Here is a 24243-nt window from a genome sequence, read left to right as displayed (position 1 = left end):
TGTGTGTGTGTGTGTATGTGTGTGTGTGTGTGTCTGGAGCCTGACCTCAGGGCCTACCTAGGTACTGAACTTTATTTAGCTTTTCCACTCAGAGCTGGTACTGTGCCACTTGATCCACAGCTCTATTTTTGTCTCTTTACTGGTTAATTGGAGATAAGAGTCTTACATGCTCTTTCTTCTCTGGCTGGCTTTGAACCTTGATCCTCAGATCTCAGCCTCCTGAGTAGCTAGGATTAAAGGCACGGCCACAGATTTAGTGGAAATTCTTGGGTACCACTTCGCCCATCTTCGAAGCTGGTCTTTATTGGCATCTCAGCTGGAATCACTCTTGACTGTTCAAACAGTGAGTAAGCTCTGATGCCTGATGGATTGGATTTAATCATTTTTAAGGTAGTTTGGAGGTAAATTTGCTCCCTGATAATCAGCTCTCAAATTTCAATGGCAATGTGTTCCCTAGGACTTATTTGTTATTACATTGTAATCAGTGGAAATATGTAGCCATTCTTTTATCTCCTGGGGCTATTTTGGTACTGTGGAAATTACCCAGGATGCTTTCTAATATGATAAAAGAAATAGACTAACAATCTTATCTAAGTTTTCTCAGGTGTGTCTTGCAAAGTTAGCCATCGGAACACTAAAATAGAATAGTATAAACATCACAATAGTATTAGTGAAACTATAGCCACTGCAAAAGATACATGGAAAGCTGAACATATTCAGGTTTCTTGTTGTGACAGTTTCTTGTTGGTTTTCAGTGACAGTCTTGGAAATAAAAGACTGAGTTTGTAACAGAAGCTAACTTTCTGAACATAAAGGTGCAGAAAAAGATCTTCAAACCTACTGAATACATTTTTTTAAGCAAGCATTATGTTGTCTTGTTACCAAAATTTGTGCTCTTTGGCAGCAAAATTCACTAATTGTAAAAAATTATTAAGCAATAATTAGAAAAACAAGCATCCAGAATAGCTTATTATGAAAATTATGGTACTATTAGATACATACTATTAGACACATAGCACATATTCCAACCTTTGTAAAGGAGAATGTATTAAAGGTAGAACCAACTAATCATGTGAATAAACAATCTGTTAGCAAAGTTCCAAGAATGGTCTACAGAGATGGCATTAAGTGTAATACAAAACTAGCAATCTGCTGAGCTCTCTCACACCTGTAATCCTAGCTATGCAGGAGGCAGAGATCTGAGGATCAGTTGGTAGCCAGCCCAGGTAAGAAAGTCCATGAGACTCTTATCTCCAGCTAACCACCAAAAACACAAATCAGAAGTGGTACCTGAGCACTGGCCTTGAGCAAAAAAAGCTCAGGATCAGCCCCCAGGCTCCACAACTGACTAAAACAACAACAACAACAAAAAAAAACACCAGAATTCCATGAATACAGAGCCAGAATTCACTTTGTGTGTGTGCATGGGGGGTGGTAACTGGGGCTTGAACCCAGGGTTTTCATGCCCCTTAGCTCGAGGCTGATGCTTTATCACTTAAGCTATACCTCTACTTCCAGCTTTTGGTGGTTAATTGGAGAAAAGAATCTCACAGATGTTCCTTCCAATGCTGGCTTTGAACCATGACCCTCATATCTCAGCCTCCTGAGTAGCAAGGATGACAGGCATGAGCCACCAGTGCCTAACATCACTTCCTTATTTTTAAGTAGGGTTTTGAAGATTATGAGTGTCTGAGCAGGGGGGAGAGGGGAATGGGGGATAGGGAAGACAGGACTGAGGTGATCTTTTCCACAGTTTCAAAGTCTATGGCTTCCTTTCAATGGACCGTGACTTCAGTATTTACTCATGCTTTATGAAGTCATACAGGTATATTCCGGGTCAAACTAATAAATACTAGTCCCAAATCCCAGGGAAATTCCACTCGATGTTGAAGTTTGTATTTTCAGTAGAATAAATAAGTAAGTAGATTATCTCTGGCGGGGAAAATTCTGAGAAATAATAGGACCCTCCTATTAGATTTGGTTTTCCTATACATCCCATCTCTTCTTTTGGTACAGGACTGCTCCAAGCCTTCACCATCTTCCCTTGAAGCTAGATGTGGCCACATGCAGAGCCAGTGGTCTCTAGAGAGACAGGCTGTGCTGTGGAGGTGTACACAGAAATATGAGAGGAGATGTGAGAGGGGAGCTTGCGCCCACAGTTACAGACACCTAGAATCCCAGCACTTACGGGGTTACAGCTGAAGGATCATGGGTTCAAAGCTAGCCTGGGCTATAGAGGAAGACTTTCAAAAAAAGGAGGGGGGGGGGGACTGGGAAGGTGGCTCAGCGGTAGAGCGCTTGCCTTGCATGCATGAGGCCCTGGGCTCGATTCCTCAGCCAGCATCACATAAGCAGAAAAAGCTGGAAGTAGCGCTGTGGCTCAAGTGCTAGCACTTGATTCAAAGCACTAGCCTTGAGCTGAAGAGCTGAGGGACAGCACCCAGGCCTAGAGTTCAGGCCCCATGACCAACCAAAAAAAAAGAACTGGACATGTGTTCAGAGGATACTCATAAAGATTTCATGCCTTCAACAAATAGACTAAAGAAATTATGACAACCTTCAAGAAACTGAGCTATATTGGACAAAGAGCAAAGGGAAGCACATGTGCTCCTACACGTACCTGCAAAACCAGTGTTATAGGAGTTCAAATAAGTGTGCCTTCATACTGGCAAGATTCTGATATTTTCATCTCTGTGGCAGAGTGAAATGGAAATTTCCCTTTCCTCCCTATCCAATACTGTCCTCTAGTGGTGAAATAGCTCCCTTGCAGGGCCTCCTAACTCACAATGTGGAAAGGAACAGGGAGCTTCCACTTCATCAACAAATGACTAATACATTGTATTAGTAATTTATTAGTAATAAACCAGATCCAATCAATTTCAGCCTATTTGTGGATATTATTTCAAGTTTGGCCATTGTAAGTAGTTATTTCTTCTTTTGTGTGTGTGTCAGTCGTGGAGCTTGAACTCACCACTGAACCAAAAAAATAAATAAAATAAAATAAAAATACAGGTATTTCTTATAGCAAAAGCTGTTCTTGTAGGAACACTGGTCCTACCATTCAGGTATGGGATGGTACAGGAGGCCATGGGAAACTGAAAATAGGAAGGAAGCCTCCATGGAAGGGTTGCTTCCTGTTCACAGGCTGGGGCTGGGAGTAGCTTCCTGCGGAGGAGAGAAAGTTCACATGATTTGAGTTCTATTCAATCACGATGCTGGGGACTCTGGAATAGAGAAGAACTGAATCAATTGAAAGTCAAAAATCAGCCAGTGCCAGTGACTCACACCTGTAATCCTAGCTACTCAGGAAGATTGGGGCTCGAAGCCAGCCCAGACAGACCAATTCGAGAGACTCATCTCTAGTTAACCACCAAAAAGCTGGACATGGAAGTGTGGCTCAGGTAGTAAAGTGCCAGATTTAGCAAAAAAGCCAAACAAGAGAACATAATCTTAGTTCAAGTCTTAGTACCTGCAGGAAAAAGGGTAAAAATCACATCCAATTGCTGATTTGGCTTTCTTTTCGTTTTGTATTGTTTGTTCATTTACCTGTCATTGGGAGGGTAAGGGGAGGCGTGCAGAATTGGAAGGACAAAGGTGGAACAAATGCAGCAGTGACACTGGACACTATGTTGAAAAGGAACTATACAACTTGTGGGTGGGGATGGGAGGGAAAAACGGAGAGTGAGGGAAGGGGTGACATTGTCCAAAAGGAAACATGGCTTTTACCTGATTTATGTAACTGTAGCCTCTTTATACATCACCTTTCTAATAACAATACAAAGATGAATTTAAAAAATCACATCCAAGATGTGGCTACTTGGTCAAGACATGGTAATTTAGCTGTTCCAACAGGGTAAGCTCTTACCTTGTTGTCCTGGCCCTAGCTGGGGAATCAAGCTCAGAATGTAAATCCCTGAGAGCAGAACTGTGTCATCTACCTCAGTTTCCATCCTAGAGAACTATGCCAGAGTCAGAGTAGGCGTTTCAGTGTTTGTTGAATGAATGCATGAAGAAATGTGTTCCTCATTCTCCATGCAAACCATGCCTTGGGACACAGGGAAGTGTGTTTAGGAGTGTCTTAAGACTCCACCTTGGGTGGAGCAGCACCCAGCCAGGTAGTTTCTCAAGGTACTGGACGCCATCGACAGGAAGGAGACCACAAAACATGGCATGTCCGTAACAGAAATGAACCGAATGCTTCCATATACACGGATGGGAGCTCACAAACATGCTTCTTTAATGTATTCCAAGCCTGGGAGACCTCTGGCAGTACTGGCCCAACGTTGCATGAAACCCATCATGTCCAGTTCTCCATTCTCATATTCTTAGCCCCAACGGCCTTAGGGCTTCTATCCCCTTCTTTAAAGGGAAATGCTGCGACTGCATTTACAACTTCTCACCCTACCCTGTCACTGCAGCCAACTCTCCTTTCTCCTCTGGTTAGCAAAGCTGGAAATCCAGCCAGGTGATATTTGACCTGCTTTACTGAGTAGTATAGGCCCACCCTTGAAAGTCCCAAGATTACTGGTTGGTTGGGTTTGGGTTTGCTTTGTTTTTTGGTTGTGGATTACTTGGAGGGAAGGTAATATTTTGTTTCACTCTGTATCCCAAGCTGGCCTCAAGCTCATGCTCTGCCTATCTGCTGGGCTGACAGGAGACCCCACACCTGGATCAGTCAGGTTACATTCATATCTAAATGATGCCAGCCTTTATCCACTAGAACAGTGCTAGAGAATATTTTTGGCAGATAACCAGAGGGCTGATAACCAACCACAAGGAGGATGGCCTCCTGTCAATGGAAACTGACATGCTCTCAGGTTAAAAACAGCCCATGCCAGACCAGTGGCTCACGCCTGGAATCCTAGCTACTCAGAGGGCTGAGATCTGAGGATCTTGGTCCAAAGCCAGCCCAGAAAAGTACTTGAGAGTCTCATCTCCAATTGATTTCTAAAAAGCTCAAAATGGAGCTGTGGCTTAAGTGGCAGAGCGCTAGCCTTGAGTGACCTGAGTTCAAGCCCCAGGAATAGCAAAAAATAAAAATTATTTATTTTTATAAAACAGCCCTTCTATTGTGATGTGGATATGAAGTGTTCCCCAAAGTAGGTTTTGGTTGAGAACTGTTCTGCGATGGACCTATTCATTGAGAAGGCATTGGAGCCTGAGTCCTCTGATCTAATCAATAGATTCATCCCTTGAGGGATTCACATGATGCTATTTTTCACTTATTATCTCTAGTTGTACAATGGTATTTCAATTCAATGTATTATGAGTACAATGCATCCTGATCAACGTCCCCTCTTCCATATTCTCCCCAGCTCTCCTAACCCCATCCCACCCATCCTCTCAAGTAACATGATGTTGTTGAGGGGTGGGGCCTGGCTGGAGAAAGTAAGTCACTGAGAACAAGTGCTTGAAAGTTATAACTTGCCCTCAGCCCTTTCCTGCTTCTATCTGCTTCCTGGCCACCAAGAGGTAAGCTACTCTCTCCAGTACACCTTCTGCCAGGATGATCTGCCTCATCTCAGGCCTAGAAACAATGGACTAGAACCTCTGAAACCATGGGCAAAAAGCAGTCTTTTCTCCTTTAAATTGCTCTTTTCAGGTATTTGTCACAGAAACAAAAAATTCATGAAAGTAGTATTTCATTAGCAGTACATTTATGTGAGAACTTTGTATTCACATACAAACCTGTCTAGCTAGATTAGATACACACACACACACACACACACACACACACACACACACACACACACACACACACACACACACACACACACACACACACACACACAAGCACGGTCATTTCTCCCCGTGTACTATAGTAGGATAAAATTTTAGAAAACACCTTGGGTTCTGATTTGTTTTCTTCACTAATCAGTTGAGTCCTTCAAAATACCTTTGATTTATAGAAGGTCCTTCTGTTTCAACATGATATATAGTAGTCTAACTCCATTTTTTGGTGTGTATACCAATACTAGGCCTTGAACATGGGGTCTGGGTGCTTTTTCCTTAGCTTTTAGTTCAAGGCTAGTGCTCTACCACTTGAAACACATCCCCACTTCTGGCTTTCTGGTAGTTATTGGAGATAGGAGTCTAATAAACTTTCCTGCCTAGGTTGACTTAGAACTGAGAGCTTCAGATCTCAGCTTCCTGAGTGGCTAGGATTTATAGGCGTGAGCCACCAGCACCCAGCTCAGCTATAGAAGACCTCAGAAAAGATTCACAGAAACCTGGGAGAAGACAGAAAAAAATTTAAATTGTTAGTTGTTATGCTGAGCTTCAATATACTACAGCTCTAGGCTTGAAGTCCAGTTTAAATGTAATTGTAGTGTGTTTGATCTACGTGTGTTCTCAGCTTCTAGTTCTTGCTAATAATAGTAACCAACATTAACTTCCTGGGATAGACTGTTCACATTATCAGTTTACAGTTGAGATTTTTGCTAAGTCAATAATATGGTTATAGGATTGCTGACATAGTATTATAAAACCAGAGATTACTATAGACCCTACATGTAGAATCAACATTCTGTATTGGTCACTGGGAAACAATTGCTACTCTTTCCATTTCCCTATATTCCAACACTATGTTCTCTCTATAACTGAAGCATGCAGAGCAACCTCCTTTTCCCAGGATGCTTTACTCCTGACTTTTAGCTGGCCCTATTTTTTCCAGTCTCAATTCAAACATCATTTGCCCTGTCTCATCCTGTTGATTTGTAGTTCCCATCATAGAATGTTATTGTGCTTGTGAATTTTTATTTGCCTGTTTTCACTATAAGACTCTAAATTTCACAAATGAACTTACTGGACTCTTAAAAAAAGCTCACTTATCATGCACTTTCCTTCTTCCTTTCTTTCTGCAAGAGATCTGGAGCTGAGTTGGCCATCCTGCAAGAAAGAAAACCATACAAAGATAGCAGAGCTGAAAGACAAGACATGGAGGAAATGATGCTGAAGTTGCCTGACGAGTCCTGATGATAGCTCACTGCTGTGCCAAGTCACTTGATAGAGATGTGAGACAATGTCCAGTTCCATCTGACCACTAACAGGACTATTAGGAATTTATTGCATACCTGCTATGTTCCAGAAATGATTTTATGCTCTCAAGGCACAAAAATAACCATAAGCCACTAAGTGGCTTAGCAGAATTAGCTGCCAATGGTAATTCAAACTCTGAAGTCAACCTACATAATTAGGAAGCTGTAAGGCTTCCTGCCACCTGGAGAAAGGTGGGGACCTTTCTGTGTGAGACAGTGAAGATATTAAGCACCAGAAAGAGGTCTCCAGTGAAGGGATGAAAGAGGCCAGGTGGACCAATGCAAAATTGGTAAGGGAACACAAGGCATGACAATGTCCCCTCCAGGAAACTGGGCTACTTGGGAGGAAGGATTTTCATCTATACATATGATCTGATCAGCCAAGCCTAGTCAGCACTTTATTTCCTTCCTGAAAAATGGTTAAAGGGCCAGGTGCCAGTGGCTCACACCTATAATCCTACTCAGGAGGCTGAGATCTGAGGATCACAGTTCAAAGCCAGGCCAGGCAAGAAAGTCCATGAAACTCCCACCTCCAATAAACCACCAAAACACTGTAAGTGGCGCTGTGGCTCAAGTGGTAGAGCATTCGCCTTGAGCTGAAGAGCTCAAGGACAGTGCTCAGGCCCAGTTCAAGCCCATGCCTGACCAAAAAAAAAAAAAGAAAAAGATTAAAGTTCCATCCAGAATTCCAGTTCAGCAATAACTTTATCTACAAATGTAATTTTCAGAGTAATACCAAGTATTACACCTCCAGTGGTAATGGAGTGAGCAACAGTATCACGGAACTTCCTCTGTTTAATAACATTCCATCAGTAACACTACAAACTGAGCATCCACTAAGAGAACTATTCATACAGGTTAAAAAGTCTTGAGGAGGGGCTGAGAAGGTGACTCAGTGGTAGAGTGCTTGCCTCGCATGCATGAGGTACTGGGTTCAATTCCTCAGCACCACATAAACAGAAAAAGCTAGAAGTGGCGCTGTGGCTCAAGTGCTAGAGCACTAGCCTTGAGCTGAAGAGCAGAGGGACAGCGCCCAGGCCAGAGATCAAGCTCCACCACTGGCCAAAAAAAAAAAGTCTTCAGGAGTCTGGAAAGAGTAAGTAAAGGTCGACAATGAGGCTTTACATCACGAAAAGACCATCACACCCAATATTTATACTTCTACCACCCACTTGGGCAAGTAGTAAACTAAGGTTATCTTTTTTAGTCTCTTAAAACACTACCTAATTCTGGTTTCCTGTGTCTTGCCATGTGACCACAGCCTAAGTGTCACGCTACTGACAGGAAAGTGATGGGGCCATCTGAGAGTCTCTCCTTTCTAAATTGTGGCAGAAAGCATTTCAAATCACATTCTCCAAAGTTAAACTCTGTATTGTCAAAATGCTATCAGTTTGTTTCAAATACTATCCACTTACCCTTTAGCTCTGGAAGACCAAATTGGCCCAGGTTCCAGGCTTTTTAAAAAGAATGTGTTAACAATGTTTACTCTGAACCTCAAAAGCTAGCAGATAGATATAGCCACTCTAGCAAACCGTCAAATATAAGGCTAAAATACCTGTAATCAATTACGCTTTTAAGAAATACACTGTAAACTTCGATGTTTTGATAGCAAAAAGTTTAATCTGACAATTTCAGATGACTCAATTATTCTAAATATATTCCTTAATATTACCTAGACACTAGTTTTCCCCCAGTTCTGACTCAGTTCCACTCCAATCTTTATAGTAACAACAAACTGGACTCCCTGTGCATCCACACAAGGTAACTTGGGATGTAGTATTTCATGTTACAGATTAAGTAACAACATAAAAACAAATTAGTGGTACAGAACAAAAGCAAAAACCTTAAATGTCTAACAACCATTCTACTAACCCCTAATGCTACCAAGAGTGGGGCACATTGGCCCTGGGGCCTCACAGGACTGCAAAACACATTTGGTGCACGATGGAATGCCACAGGCGCTTGTCAGCTGCCCATCACCTCGGCCTCTATAAAACTGCAAATGGCCCGTGAGTGTTAAAAACATGCAATCACCTGGCAGAGGGTTTCCCTTCCCTGAGTGGACACACATTAGCCACATTCTTGCATAGCTGAGAAACAAGAAACTTACACTCCCAAAGCTAAAAAATAACCTACTTTCACTACTCCTGTGTTCCAGGCTATCCCACGACAGAGAGGGCCGAGGGCAGAAAAAGCATGAAGCTTCTCTTCAACAGTCAAGACCCATCCAACCCCTCCTCCCGACTGCAACAACACCCCCACTTTCCCCACTGCAGGAGGAACAATCTCACTATGTCAACATCTCGTACCACTCACAAGCTTACAGATAAAAATCTCTTTCTGCTTTTGTTTTTAATCTAAGACGTACAAGTGTTAACCAAAATAAGACAAAGAAAGCATGGTAAAGACCACTTTATTGTGGTAGTCGTTCGTACAAGTCAATAAATATTGATCCCCAAGGAAGAACTCGGTTATTCAGGGCATCACCAGTCCACAGCAGGATGAAGGACATGGAACCAGGTGACTGCTGGGGCAACTTCACTCAGTTCTGCTTCTTGGGAAAGGAAGCCAAAGCCAGCTGATATATGGCATATGCTGTTCCTGAAAAGTACAAATGAAAGAACTTACAAGAAAGTCTGGGCTGAAACTACATAAATTTTAGCACTCCAACACAAATGTTGAAAGCCAAGATTGGCATTAAGACTATCCTAATGAGAGCTCAAAAATGTATTTTGACAGATGCTAGCCAACTTTTCATTATGTAAAGTATTTAATCTAGTTCCAATATTAATTTCTAGAGAAAAGGTTAAATACAATATGTAAATGTCAACACAATATAGTTATGTCAATATCATAATGTAAACTTGAGCTGGGCACCAGTGGCTCAAGCCTGTAATGCTAGCTACTCAGGAGCTAGCCTAGGCAGGAAAGACTGTGACACTCTTATCTCCAATTAACCAGCAAAAGGTGTGAAGTAGAGGCATGGCCCAAGTGATAGGAGCGCCAGTTTGAGCAAAAAATCAAAGGAAGAGCACCCACACAGGATGTAGCTCAAAGGCCCAGGGTTCCACTCCTAGCACCACTTAATAAAAAGAAAACATGCCTAACTCAAAGTATATTAACAATTTTAAAACTGAAGTCCAATGATAAGACCGAGATGTTTAAACAATCAAATTACAAAATAAAATTTTATTTTTAAAATGAATTATCAAAATGTCTAAGAACTAATCTGGCTTCAAAGAACCTAGTACATTATCTTATTAATAAAGCCCCAATACCCATCCAGATATAATGGCTCATGCCTATAATCTCAGCTACCTAAGAGGAAGGTACAGATGATTTCAGGCAAAGCCAGCCCAGACAAAAGTTAACTGCATTTCAAAGAACAGCTGGACTTGGTGGTACACACTTGTAATCCTAGTCATGTATAAGGTATAGACAGGAGTAATTCTGTTTGAGGCCAACCTAGGCAATTAAGTATGAGAATCTATCTGAAAAATAACTAAAAAAAAGCGGAGAGGCATGGCTCAGGTGGTACAGCACCTGCCTAGCAAGTGTGAAGGCCTGAATTTAAACCTAGGTACTTACTGCACAAACAAAATAAAATACTGACTCCCTACAAGGGTTACAGAGACCTAAGTATGTGATAATCCAGTCAATAAGATGGCCTCATGATCCTGTAGCTACTGCTCCCCCTCCTGGCTTAGGAGGGCAATCATATAAATCCCTCCCAGTGCTCGTATTCCACCTCCCTATTACTCAGTCTGTGTTTATTACAAGCACCTGCTACAGGAGGCAGACTCCAGAGCATCCAGTAAAATACTCAGAAAGCCCATAACAACATTAGCCATAAGACTGTTTTTGTGTAAAAACTAAATCAAATGAAAGTGAACTATGCAACTCATGTGTGGAGATGGGATGGAGGGAATGTCAGAGTGAGGAAACAAATGACACTATGAAAAAGGAAATGTACTTATTCCCAGGTGTTAAGGTAACCCTGCTGTGTATCACCTGTAAAAAAACAATAAAGTAAATGGGTGGGGCACATCAAAATGATTATAAACTACAGTATGTTTCAAAACACATCAAAATGCTCTTAAAATAATCACCCTGTCCAATCCTTACATGAGATATAGTCTGGAGACAGACAGTTTGTGGTAAAACACTATAACAATGGAGTTGGTGTCAGTATCACTGTTCTACACAGAACCAGACATTGGGAAGGACTTACCACCAATTGTAAGAAACATGGTGACTCTGTATAGGAGAGCATCAGTCACCCCACCCTTTAGATGCACTGGAATTCCATTATCCTCCTAGGTTAGGAAAGAAAAAACCAGCATTACTAGATTGTTACTTGGCAAGGGTTAATTAGTCATATAAAATAAAACAGCACATTAAATCCTTGGAGTTCAACCATTTTAAATATTACAATTAAAAAGGCTTGCAACTGTCTTAATGTTCTCCAACAATTTTTCAAATATAAACTCCTAAATGTCAGCATTTGTTTCAAGGCTAATTTGAGATTCAACAAAGGCATTTTTTACTCTAGGAATATATAAGCATTAAAAATACACAATGTACTCATCAAACTCAACATTTTCAATATGATGAAAGAATAATAGTCAAACTAAAAGTCATAGGAAGGGTTTTGTTTTCTTTTGCCCTCTCCTTATAAAGGAGGATATCTTTAAATATATGTACTTTTATCACTTAAAATTTTACTGGGGAAAAGTCAGAATTCATGATAAAAGTCACTCATAATCTACTTACAAAGATAAATTGCTCTTCTCAACTCCATGTTCCCCCAAGAGATAACTACCATTTACAGGATGGCGTAGAACTCTACTTTTCAATGCTTATGTTATCAATTCCTTTATATACATTCTTGTTTAATACAAAATGAGATTATGCTATACAATGATCTGCCAGACACTATTTTTGCTCAAAAGTCTTAAAAACCACTGTTAGTCAACTTAAAATTACCTTATTCTTTTCAGTAGCTACACAGTATTTCACCATGGGTAATTATTAGCTGAATTAACCAACCCTCTATTAATGCATACTTAGTTTTTGGATTTTTTTTTTTTGGGGGGGGGCGGTCAGTTGGTTGTGGGGCTTGAACTCTGGGCCTGGGCTCAGCTCTTCACCTCAAGGCAAGCACTCTAGAGCCACAGCAGCACTTCCAGTTTTCTGAGTGGTTTATTGGAGATAAGTCTCACGGCCTTTCCTGCCTGGGCTGGCTTTGAACTCAAATCCTCAGATCTCAAGCCTAGGATTACAGGTGTGAGCCACCAATGCCCAGTTAGTTGTTGGATATTTTTTAAAGATGCATCCCACCTTTTTTTTGTTTTGTTTTGTACATCTCATTGTTACAATGGGTCAATCTGTATCCTTATTTAAGCATTTTGTTTTTCCCTTCCCCTCCCCGAATTAGAGAAGTGTATATACAAGATGCAGGGCACCAACATCAAATACAGCACTTATGTAATTATTTTCACATAAGTCTTTAAAGAGTGGGCTTTCTAGATGAGAGGGTAATATGACTTGTGTTTAGTAGTACCCTCCTTAACTTTTGTCCCAATTACACTACTAGTTAATGCAGATGAAAGCACTGTGGATGAATACATTTATCTCCCATACCAGCTAAATGTAACTATTTATAAATCTTTCTGAATGCTTGCTAATTACATGTGACTACTAAGTAGTATCTTGTCAGCTTAACATTATATTGTTTGTTCGAATAAAGACTCACATTTTAATCAAAGCTAGCTTTTCATTTCCAGGAGTACATAAAGAATGGACAGTCTAATGACTATAAACTTTAAGAGTGATGGCTCAGGCTTAGGCTATTTTCTTGATGACACTGAAATGGCTGAATTGGTTAACAAATTTATGCAAAGGAGGGAAAAGAGAAACAAAGGAATAAATCTGAAGTGCTGACACCTTCAGGGCCCAGAAGGCCTAGGCCCCAGGTACCACAGCATGGCAGTACTCCTGCTCCAGGCAGGAAGGGCAGGCAGACACAGCCAGTAGTGTTGCCCACCTCTAGTGCAGACGCAGTGCTTCCCAATCTACTACCTGACCAGACATGACCTGGAAGTAAGGAGCAGGTCTCAGCCTCACCAGTCAGACCAAGTCCTGGCCAATGATTACAGGTAACTTAATATGCATCCTAACTGATTTTCTGTTCTTTGTAATTATACTAGCCTTTCATACTAGAAAATCCCTCAAATTGTACCCTGTCTTTTGTAAAATATAGACCATTTTTTAAAAAGAACATTTCACTTCTTTTTAACAGCTCCTTGCTACCTCTACATTATACAAAAGGGGAATCATTTATATGTGCCATTTATTTCTTAGAAGAGATCTAACTTTACCTTTTTTTATTGGGGGGGGTATTTTGAAATAAGTCTTATCTATGTAGTGTAGGCTGGCCTGGAAGTCCTGTTTCTACCTTCCTAATGTTGGAATTTCAAGTGTGTGCTAGCACCCCTGGCCTCTTTTAATTATGTTTTTCCAATAGTGACCTTCTGTGCCACTACCAATATTCTCTATCTTTTAACTTATAAAATAAACCTCTATACACATATTTATTCTGTTTCTGGATCCTTTCTATGGTCCATCTGCCAATTCCCACGCAACTATTCCTAAAGAATAAGAGTTCATCTTAAACTCTTCCCAAAAACTTCCTTGTTGACTATCCCTTATTCCTTCGTGTTTTATTGATTGCTGTCCTAAAAACAGTAAATGCTCTTATTAGATATCAACAGAATTCCTTATTACACTTTTGCTAATACAAAAGGCTCAGCAAGCAGACAACTCTAGATTTACTTACTCTACCTTTTCACGCTCTTAATTATTACAAATAACAATCTCCTAAAAAGTAGTTCAGTACCTGAAACAGCTTTTGTTTTTCTGCAACCTTATTTTGCCAGTGCCTGCGTGGAGCAGTGCTGATGGTCCTCTGGGTAACTTGACGAAGAGCCTAAAGTGGAAAATCCATTTATATTAAGTACTTAAGAGCCTAGAGAGGGGCTGGGAAGGTAGCTCAGTGGTAGAGTGCTTGCCTTGCATGCATGAGGCCCTGGGTTCGATTCCTCAGTTCCACATAAGCAGAAAAAGCCGGATGTGGTGCTATGCCTGTTCAAGGGGTAGAGTCCTAGCCTTGAGCTGAAGAGCTGAGGGACAGCGCCCAGGCCCAGAGTTCAGGCCCCACGACCGGCAAAAAAAAAAAAAAAAAAGGGGCCTAGAGAAGCCTTACAAGCTAGCTATCTTCAATGCTTCCTTTTGAAGGAAATGGAAGACAATGCATATCTGCTTTAGCAGCAACAGAAATTTGGGCCAGCATCTAGATTTTTCAATCTGTCACCTATTCGCTGCTCTGCTCTCCATATCAACATTCTAGTCTCTAAATGACATATGCAAGAGCTTCACCTAAGGTGAACCAGTAGCCTTTGTAAACACTGAAAAAAACATTGATATACAGATACAGAAATCCTTGGGCTCCAATGTTGTCATTTTATAATTTCTCACATTATTAAAAATCTATTATCTGTCAGCCAAGTGCTCCTTACACGGAATTAAAAATGCTCCAGTCATTACGTTTATCCTGAGATGTTCATTTCTGCCGTGCTGGGGTTGAATGCGGGCCTTGAATATGCTAGACAAGCATTCTGGTGAGAGTCACATCCTCAGCCCTCTCGGAAATTTTTTTTAACCATTTTTTTTTTTTTTGATCCAGTCGTGGGGTCTGAACTCTGGGCCTGGGCGCTGTCCCTCAGCTCTTCAGCTCAAGGCTAGCGCTCTACCACTTGAGCCACAGCGCCACTTCCAGCTTTTTTCATTTTGCTTATGTGGTGCTGAGGAATCAAACCCAGGGCCTCAGGCATGCAAGGCAAGCGCTCCACCACTGAGCCACCTTCCCAGCCCGGAAGTTTTTTTTAAATAAAGAATATAAACCTGTTTTTAAAACACTCGCATTTGCACAGTTAATTGTGCTAAGAAAATAAATACGATCTTAACTTTCTACGACAAATGGTCTTGAGCAGCTACATAAGACTTTACTAACTACATAAGAAAATAATCATTGTAGCGGTGTTTCCTCGGCCGAGGGCTCGCGGGCGGAGGCGCTCGCTCGCTCGCTCGCGGAGATTCCGGGCCCGCCGTCCTCGGAGCCATCAGCTCCCCGAAGCCCCGCCGGTGGGGGTGTGCAAGGGGCCGGCCCACAGCTCTTGGGGTTCCACTAGTTTCTAGGGTGCCCCGTCCCCCAGCCCAGTAACGGCCCAGGGTGCCCGGGAAGGGATGGGGGGGGGGGGGGGGAGAGGTCAGGCCGGGAGAAGGCGGACCAAGGTGACCCCGGGCTGGGCTCCGGCCCGCTCCCAGGACAGGGCGCCGCAGCGCGGGCCGGGGCCTCCGCCCCCCGCCCCGAGCCCACTGCCAGCGCACACCAACGAACGACTGACCAGCAGATTTCGCAGCATCCTGGCTCGGTGACCACCGCTGACTCCGACGAGAGAACACCGGCACGGAGAGCTACCCCACCGGAGGCGGAAGCGGGAAGTCTCCCGACCGGACGCACCGGAAACAGACGTCCGCGCCACCCATAGAGACCGGAAGCGAGCGAGAGCGGCGCCACCGCCTGGGCCGCTCTGGCCGGCCCGGAGTTCCGCTCGCTGACCTCGGCCGCCGCCCGCGGGAGCCGGGCCCCGGGGGAAGCGCAGCTCCCGAGCCCCGGGAGGCGCGGGCCGACGAGGAACGGCTTCTCATAACGAGCACCTAACTCACGGTGGGCGGTGAGGCTGCAGGACCAGGACGGCCGTGCAGGGACGGCCCGGGAGATGACCCGCCGAGTAGTGTATTACTTACTGGGTGAGGGATCTAGACATCATGATTCCACCCCAAAAGAACCACAGGTCCGATTAACTATCCAGGAATACACAAGAGTGCAGTGGTCTCTGGGCTGTACCATTCCCAGACTTAAACCACTTGGACTTCCTTATAGCTCCCTTTCCTCTCCTAACCTTTCCTTGACACAATTTTGGATTAGCTTCTCCCCCCCAAGTAGGATCGCCATGTTTCTAAATAATCTCAATTTCAGCTTTCCCAGCAGCGACAAGTAACACAGTTAATACTTCGTGTTTTGGGTCGATTGTGGGGCTTGACCTCAGAGCCTGTCCCTGAGCTCTACCACTTTGAGCCACAGCCACTCCCGGGTTTTCTGGTGATTGCTTGAAGTTTTCGGCACGGGCTGGCTTTGAACCATGATCCTCCGATCTCAGCCTCCTGAGTAGTTAGGATTACAGGTGTGAGCCACCTGTGCCTGGCTCAGGATATATGTTTAATTTGAAAAACCACCATCCACAAATGCAGTACAGCATGAAGGATAGTTTAAAACCATGTGGTTTGATACACCACTGTCAGGGATTGAAGTGGGGGCTGTTCCTTTTCATTTTCTTGTATCTTCAGCCTCTCCACTTCCTAAATTTGAAAACACCTTTGTTTTGTGAATTTATCCAATCACATGGCTTGAAATGTCATTTGTATGCTGGCAACACATACATGTTAAGAGCTATATTTCCCTTTAATTCAAGACAGCCCCCACTTAGCAGTCTCAAGAGCATATCACAATTAAGACCAAAAGTGAACTCTACTTCCCGTTCCTCATTTTAAAACCTCCTCAGCAATTTCCCTCATTTTAAGACCCAAATTGTCGCTGCTTTCCTTCATACCTTAGTAGATTTAGCTGGCTACAATTTCAAAATGTAACATGAATCTGGGCATTTCTAAACTATTACTCAAACCACCAGCTTGTCCCATTTGGATTACTGCAGAAACCATTTTCACTCTATTTCCACTCTATTACTTTCCATACATCCATCTACCATACAGCAGTGATCCTTTCAGGAATTTAAGTTGATAATACAACAAAGCTCAGAACTGTTTTATTTACTGGTATATCTCCAGGCCCTAGCATAGTAACTGATCCATAGAATAATAAGTGGTGAAATGGAAAGCAGAGTACCCAAAATTACTATTTAAAATGAGGAGGAGGAGGAAGAGGAAGCAGGGAGAAGGAGGTGGTGAGAGGAGGGAGGGGGAGGAGGTGGCTGAGGTGGCTTGGTGGTAGACTGCTTGCCTCATGTGCATGAAGCCCTGGGTTCAATTCCTCAGTACCACATAAATAGAAAAGGCCAGAACTGGCGCTGTGACTCAACTGGTAAAGTGCTAGCCTTGAGCAAAAGAAGCTCAAGGAGCCGGTGGCTCACACCTGTAATCCTAGCTACTCAGGAGCTGAGATCTGAGGATTATGGTTCAAAGCCAGCCTGGGCAGTAAAGTCTGTGAGACACTTATCTCCAATAAAGTACTCAGAAAACCAGAAGTGGCACTGTGGCTTAAGTGGTACAGCACTCACCTTGAGCTAAAGAGCTGAGGCACAGAGCCCAGGCCCAGAGGTCAAGCCCCACAACCGACAAAAAAAAAAAAAACCCAGGATGTGTCTATATCTTACTGTTAAAACTTACAGAACTGTACATTACAGAAAAATGATTTAAACTTACCATATAATCTTAAAAAAAAAAAAAAAAACTGGGGGAAGAGGGAGGTAGAAATGACATGGCTGTGATTTTAACTGATTTCCAAAAGACAAAAAGCAGATGTAGTGGCTGAGATGGACAGAGGAAGCTTCAATCTAAAGCAGGAGTGGGAAACATCTGGCCACAGGCCTGAGTCTGTAAAATCACATAATAGGACAGACATGTATTTGTATACATCTCATTGGCTGCACACAAATGTCTGCCTGTACTATCATTTTGCATAGCCTGTGAAAGCTGTTAAAATACCCAAATGGCCCAAGTGGCGGAAAAAATGGTTTCACTCCTGATCTAAAAAATAACCAACTCAAAAGGGGGCTGGAGGACTAGCTTAGAGTGGTAGAACACCTGTCTAGCAAGGAAAAGGCCTTGAGTTAAAAACTCAGTACTGCCTACTAAAGACATAAAAATCGAAGGACAGTAAGAGGAATACCCATGAGAAAGAAACATGTCAATAATTGACAACTCGGGTTCAGAGGTCAGTGTTAGAGTCAAGAGCGGAGGGGGTGGCAAGCCTGAAAAAAACACAAAGTTGAAATCTCTAAGACTTCTGCCTCTCTTCTCAGCCACAAAATAAATCTCACATCCAACTGTTCCCCACTGTAAGAGAAGACAATGTTTATATGGAATAGATAACTAGTTTACAAGAAAATATTTGTCAAGCACAAATCAAGGGAGGTGGAGAACAAGAACACAAGCAGAGTTAACCCAAGTTAGAAAGGTCAGGCACAGTATTACATGCCTGTCATCCTATCTGGGAGCATGGCTCAAGAGGTAGAGCCCTTGTCAAACATGAGGCCCTGGTTCAATCCCCACTAGCTCAAAAAATGGTAAGAAAACACCTGTTGAACTGACACCGCTTTGTACAATTCCAAGAAAACGAGACCCAATTCCACCCCCTTCCTTATGCAGGACTAGAGAAACAATCCCAAAGAAAAGGCTCCTGTGTTACAGCACTGGGTCCCTACCTCTCTCAGGCAGTGCTTCTTAAAATGTGTTTTACCTATGAATTCATTACTGTGCTAAGCTTTTTAATATGCACAGCTTAATTTGCAGTGCCAATGAAACCCATTACTTTTTAGGCAGTGTTGATAAAAGTGAAGCATTCAAATAGTGTTCTGGGGTCTAACATACAACAGAAATATGAAGGAAGCCATCTATATGAACAAAAGCAAAAAAGAGCCAGGTGCTGGTGGCTCACACCTGAAATCCTAGCTACTCGGGAGGCTGAGATCTGAGGATTGTGGTTCAAAGCCAGCCTGGGCAGTAAAGTCCATGAGACTTTTATCTCCAATAACCATCAGAAAACCAGAAGTGGCGCTGTGGCTCAAGTGGTAGAGTGCTTGCCTTGAGCTGAAGAGCTGAGGACAGCGCCCAGACCCAGAGTTCAAGCCCCACAATAGACCAATAGACAAAGAAAAAAAGAACAGCAGCAGCAAAATCCTGACCTTAACACAAGGTAGGAAACAAAAGCAATGATGCCTTTGCACTCATACATATTCTCAGAAAAATAAAAAATTCATAGGGACCCTAATAAGAGGATATTTTAGAAAAAATGAAATACATCTTAGAAACTAAATTTTCATAGCATGTTACCAATTCAACAGACAGAAAGAAGTATTAAAAGACAAAGTTGAACTCTAGAGAAGATAATGGCATCTAAAGAGGAAAAACAGAAAACTAAGTAGCAACCTAAGAGAAGCAACAGTCTAAGATCAGATTACTCACAAGCAATAAGAGAAGCTAGAAGGGCAGAGCAGTGTCTTCAAAGTAGTTGAAGAAAAAGACCTTTACTTTAAAATTATGATGTGTAGTCAATCCTTAAAATAATGTGAGGGTTAGGGGGCATTTTAAACTAGGCATGGTGGTGTATGCTTGTAATCCCAGCGTTTGGGAGGCTGAGGTCAGAGGATCCTGAGTTTGAGACCTGTCTCAGGTACAAGAGTGGGTTCTAGGTCAGCAGGGGTGGGAGGAGGTAGATATTTTAGACGTTAACTGAGAAATGTTATCTTTAATATGCTGTTTCTAAGGCTCATGTTTTAGGGAGAGATCCAGTAAACAAGAGTAAGCTGGGGAGCAGGAGACGCCCAGGGTGGATGACAGAGGGAGTCACCAGGAGAAGAGAGGTGCAGCAGACTGAGAACAGCCAGTGCGGGCTGCAGAGCAGACCTGCCAGTAAAATTGGAGACATTGTCTGGGTACAAAATGTTTCAAAACTAGTGATAAGAACATAGTGGACCTGACAGAGATGTTGAAGTCTTAAGGCAGATTCAAAGTGAGGTGACTAACTGCAAAAAAAAGTACTATAAAGGAGAACTGTAGCTGGGGGCCAGTGGCTCACGCCTGTAATCCTAGCTACTCAGGAGGCTGAGATCTGAGGATCACAGTTCAAAACCAGCCCAGGAAGGAAAGTCTGTGAGACTTATCTCCAATAAACCACTAGAAAGCTGGAAGTAGTGCTTTGGCTCAAGTGGTAGAGTGCTAGCCTTGAGCAGACGAGCTGAGGGATAGTGCTCAGGCCCAGAGTTCAAGCACCACAACCAACAACAAAAACGAGAACTGTAATCATGGTACACGACACTTTGCTCTATATTCTTTCTTAAACAACAGCTGGTGTTCTTACTAAATATTAAGATGTAACTATATAACAGAAGGTAAGATATGTAACATCAAAGTATGCCTAAAACTTAAAATCAAATAAACTGTCTGAGATAATGGAAACTTTTTTTTTCTTTCTTTTTTTTGGTGCTAGTCCTAGGGTTTGAACTCAGGGCCTGAGCATTTTTGCTCAAGGCTAGGGCTCTATCACTTGAGCCTCATCTCCACTTCCAGGTTTTTGTTTTGTTTTTTTTGGTGATTAATTGGAGTTTTTAAAGTCTTATGGACTTTTCTGTCCAGGCAGACTTCAAACCATGATCCTCAGATCTCAGCCTCCTGACTAGCAAGGATTATAGATGTGAACTACCAGTGCCTGGCAACAGAGAAAAACTTTCAGAGTCAAGGTGATCTTATCTCTGAGGAGGAAAGGAAGGTTCAGGCAGGGACAACTCCCTTTCACCAAGAAGCATTTAGAACTTAACTAGCTGATACTTGAAATTGTGCCACATGTTATTTTGATGAATTTAATAGATATATAAAAGCAAATGATACCCCAAAAAAAAGCAAATAACATCACCATGGTCTGATTTGTTTTTAGACAATATATTTATTTGGAAATTTCAAATGACATTAGGAGAAATGTGATTCTCTTAGGTTTACTGGATGGTTCCTAAAACATTTCACCAGACCATCCAAACTTCATCACACAGCTAGTAACAGCAGCACTTCTTCAGCCCCCACCCCCACCCCCCTCAAGCTTGCCATGTCCTCAAAGAGCAAAACTTTACAAGGTAAACAACAAAGAAGTGCCACAGGATCTCTGAGGCAGTGTCTATCCGAGGAGGGAGGTAGTGGGCTGCTCCCCTCACCAGTCTGGCTTTTCACTTCCTGTCTCATTCATTGATTTCCCCGTTCATGGCTCTCTTTCAGCTTACATTCCCCTTCCCATAATACCAAATGTAGCTAGCCTTAGCCAGTCTATCTATCTTCAGGTAACAATCTGGCCACTCCCTGATAATAACAGATGCTCCTTAGTATTGTAAGTCTTGCCATGTCAGAGACTAATATAGATGTAACAATTTTTAAATAAATGACATTTTTACCAAATCAATGCATAAATTAAAACTTATACTCACTGACAGTTTAAAACTGAGTACTACCCATTAGGAACAACATTGAGACTTGAGTATAGCAAAATTAATTTTGTTCATTTTTATTAGTGCAGAACATACTAGCAGGATGTTAACTTTACTATTCTATAAACATATTACTTGACTCTTCTTAAATGATTATTAGGTAGTACAGTTACTTTTCCAGTTTATTTTCCAACTGCCTTATAATATCAATAAAATGTCTTAGCTTTTACTTATTGAATAATTCCTTCAATTGAGAGACATTTCATGTCAAAATATTTCCTGACAAACGATACATTTCTCTCCAGCTCTCTACTTAACCTCGGTTAAAATGTAAGACTATGATACACAAATATGACATCAGTGTTTCCAAAACAAAAATAATCAGCAATAAATATCTTCCTTTTTTCCCATGCTTCCCAGAGACCATATGAGACCACTTTCTTCCACAGCCATCCCTTGGTGCTCAAACGACAGGAGGCAGGTGAGAACACAGGCCACCCATGTCCTGGCAAACAGACCACACTCCTGCCCTGTGTTAAGAGTCCACGATCTCCACAGATGTGAAAGTGTGGGAAGAGTGCTTTCACTCTTCCTCAACAGAAACCTTGCTCCTTTGGTTAGAAAAGAGGTGGAGAATAATAGTCCCTTCTCTGGAAAGCTTGGAAAAAACCTCTCTCTGTCCATGAACTGTTCCAGAAAATAAAACTGGTATGTGCAAGAGACAATTTTCAGGAAAAGAAAAACAGAAAAACAACAACAACAAGAAGCATGCTGAAAAGACTGACAAAAAAAGACTACTTTTTAGATTAAAAAAAAAAAGACTACTTTTAGGTAAGGAACAGTCTATGTACTCACAAAGTGTAGAGTAACCATACATCAAGTAACTCATGCAACAATATTTTCTGAAGTTAAAAGTTACTACGAATTACAAGTTCTTTTAACTGAATTCCGTGTTATACAAAACTGAACAATTGTGGCACATTTCTACTATGAACTATATCATTTTTTAAAGCAGATATTATTCAAAATTGATACATTACCCAGACCTTCTGATTGAAAATATAACTGAAGGAAATCATTACAAATCCTGCATAAACAAGCATACTTCTGCATAAACATGAGTTACTTTAGGTATATAAAAAAGAAATTTCAGTAAGTCATCTGATTCACACATTTTCATGCATATGGAAAAATATTTTACATTCACTTCAAGAATTAAGTTCCATAGCAAACAAATTACAGCATTTATTCAATAAAAGATATTAAAATAATTCCAGTTAGTAGAAAATAACTTCATAATTTATCATGTACATAATCCAAATCCCTACAATTTGTAGGAAATTTCTAGAACATCTGTTTAAAGTACATCTTAGGAAAACTAACCAAAACAATTACAATCTTAAGTAAAGAAAATATGTATACATATCCACATTTGACCTGTATGCCAAAATTGAATAGAGAGGAAATTAAAATTCCAAAAATGTGTACACTATAATATTAGTACTTAAGCCAAAAACACTTACCTGCCAGTTAAGCACAGCTTGAGGTATTTCCAATGCGGACGTGATTTTCTTAATGTTAAATACACAAGAATGGGACGCCATTGAGCATTTATGTGGGTTTACAGTTGAGAGGGAAGAGGATACTCTGTCAAGCAATACCCACCTCACCTATGTTCTTGTCTTCCCTTACAATGTGTAAAGCCTCAAGGGAAAGGACTGGGTATAAAAACATTTCAAGTGAGTTGGGATTCCCGACAGCCACATTTGAAATTCTTCTATTCAAGACCTTTTCCATCTCCCTAGACATAAACATTCATTTCTAGGCCATATGAGGCAAGCATGTCCTTTGAGTTCAAAGCTAAGCTTAACAACAACAAAAAAATAACCTGTACGTAATGGATAAATTGAATAGATACCATCTTTGAATACAAAGGTGGCACTTTAAGCCTTCACACAAGACACAAGAAAATGGTGAAGTGTTTTATTTAGATTTGGTCTGTCTTCATCGTTTCCTAATTCTGAATCGTGAAAGGTTATCAAGTCATGACACTCATACATCTTGTAATCCTTTCTCTTCACACACTGGGCACACATATACACATCATATGTCAATATAATATTATTAACACAGCATAAACATTTAAGCAGTAGACGCATTTCACTTGAAAGAGGCTCTATGCATCATGTGGCTGGTCCCAATAAAAGGCAAACACCAGAATGCTATGTAAGCAGTTACAGTGTTGATATGATCAATATAGCTAATTTTTATAATACCCGTCCAATATTTTGGTAAGTCATTCTAGGTAAGAAGCAAAGGACAAAGATTTTCTTTTAAAAAAGAAAACTTATGTGCCAACTTCAAAATGACATACTAACCAGACATCAGCATTCAAAAGCTAGGTTGAACAGGACTGGCCTCACGCACATGCAATAGATCTGTTTTCAGAATATAAAATTATATGGTAATGTCAGCAGTATTACTACTGTTTCTGTATTTATGATTAATTACTAGCAGTACAACTCCCAGAAGGAAAGAGATGGATCCAACAGTGATGTAAGCAATCCCCAAAAATGGATTTTTTCCTCCCATCCATGAAATAGTGGTCAAGATCATCCGTTTTCGACCATCAAAAGAATGGACTGGGTAATCTGAAGAGGGTATAGGAAAATGTTTCCATCTCTAATTATTTCATGCATAAAACATACATTTGTATAATTCGATAATATATACTCATAAGTTCCAAATCATTAAAAAATTATACTATTATCTAAAGGGCTAATTTAACAAATTACCATTTGTTGTTGTTGCTGTTGTTCTGCTTTTGTTTTTGTTTTACAGCCTTAGAGATCAAACACAGGCCTTGTACATCAAGGCAA

The 24243-nt window shown here is 41.4% G+C and overlaps 2 protein-coding genes across 2 annotated transcripts in view; both read right to left on the bottom strand.

Annotated features, from left to right (window-relative positions):
• Positions 1–9434: 9434 nt before the first annotated feature.
• On the bottom strand, positions 9435–15611 carry LOC122113939 (cytochrome c oxidase subunit 7A2, mitochondrial). Its single transcript, XM_042687071.1, has 4 exons — positions 15503–15611; positions 13936–14025; positions 11269–11353; positions 9435–9638 (listed from the first exon to the last, which is right to left on the bottom strand). The coding sequence occupies exons 1-4, from the start codon at positions 15518–15520 to the stop codon at positions 9580–9582; spliced, it is 252 nt and encodes an 83-aa protein (XP_042543005.1). The 5' UTR covers positions 15521–15611; the 3' UTR covers positions 9435–9579.
• A 5804-nt stretch (positions 15612–21415) lies between these two features.
• Tmem30a (transmembrane protein 30A) overlaps positions 21416–24243 on the bottom strand; it is a 34945-nt gene continuing 32117 nt past the window's right edge. The window contains exon 7 of the mRNA XM_042687070.1: positions 21416–24015. Within this exon, the coding sequence (XP_042543004.1) occupies positions 23822–24015 (194 nt within the window). The 3' untranslated portion in view covers positions 21416–23821. The remainder of the gene's footprint in view (positions 24016–24243) is intronic.

The sequence above is a fragment of the Dipodomys spectabilis genome, unplaced genomic scaffold (assembly GCF_019054845.1).
Source record: "Dipodomys spectabilis isolate Male_0828 unplaced genomic scaffold, ASM1905484v1 ptg000102l, whole genome shotgun sequence".
Lineage (NCBI taxonomy): Eukaryota > Metazoa > Chordata > Mammalia > Rodentia > Heteromyidae > Dipodomys > Dipodomys spectabilis.
Note: the sequence above shows the minus strand (reverse complement) of the source record. Positions and strands in the feature narration are given on the sequence as shown.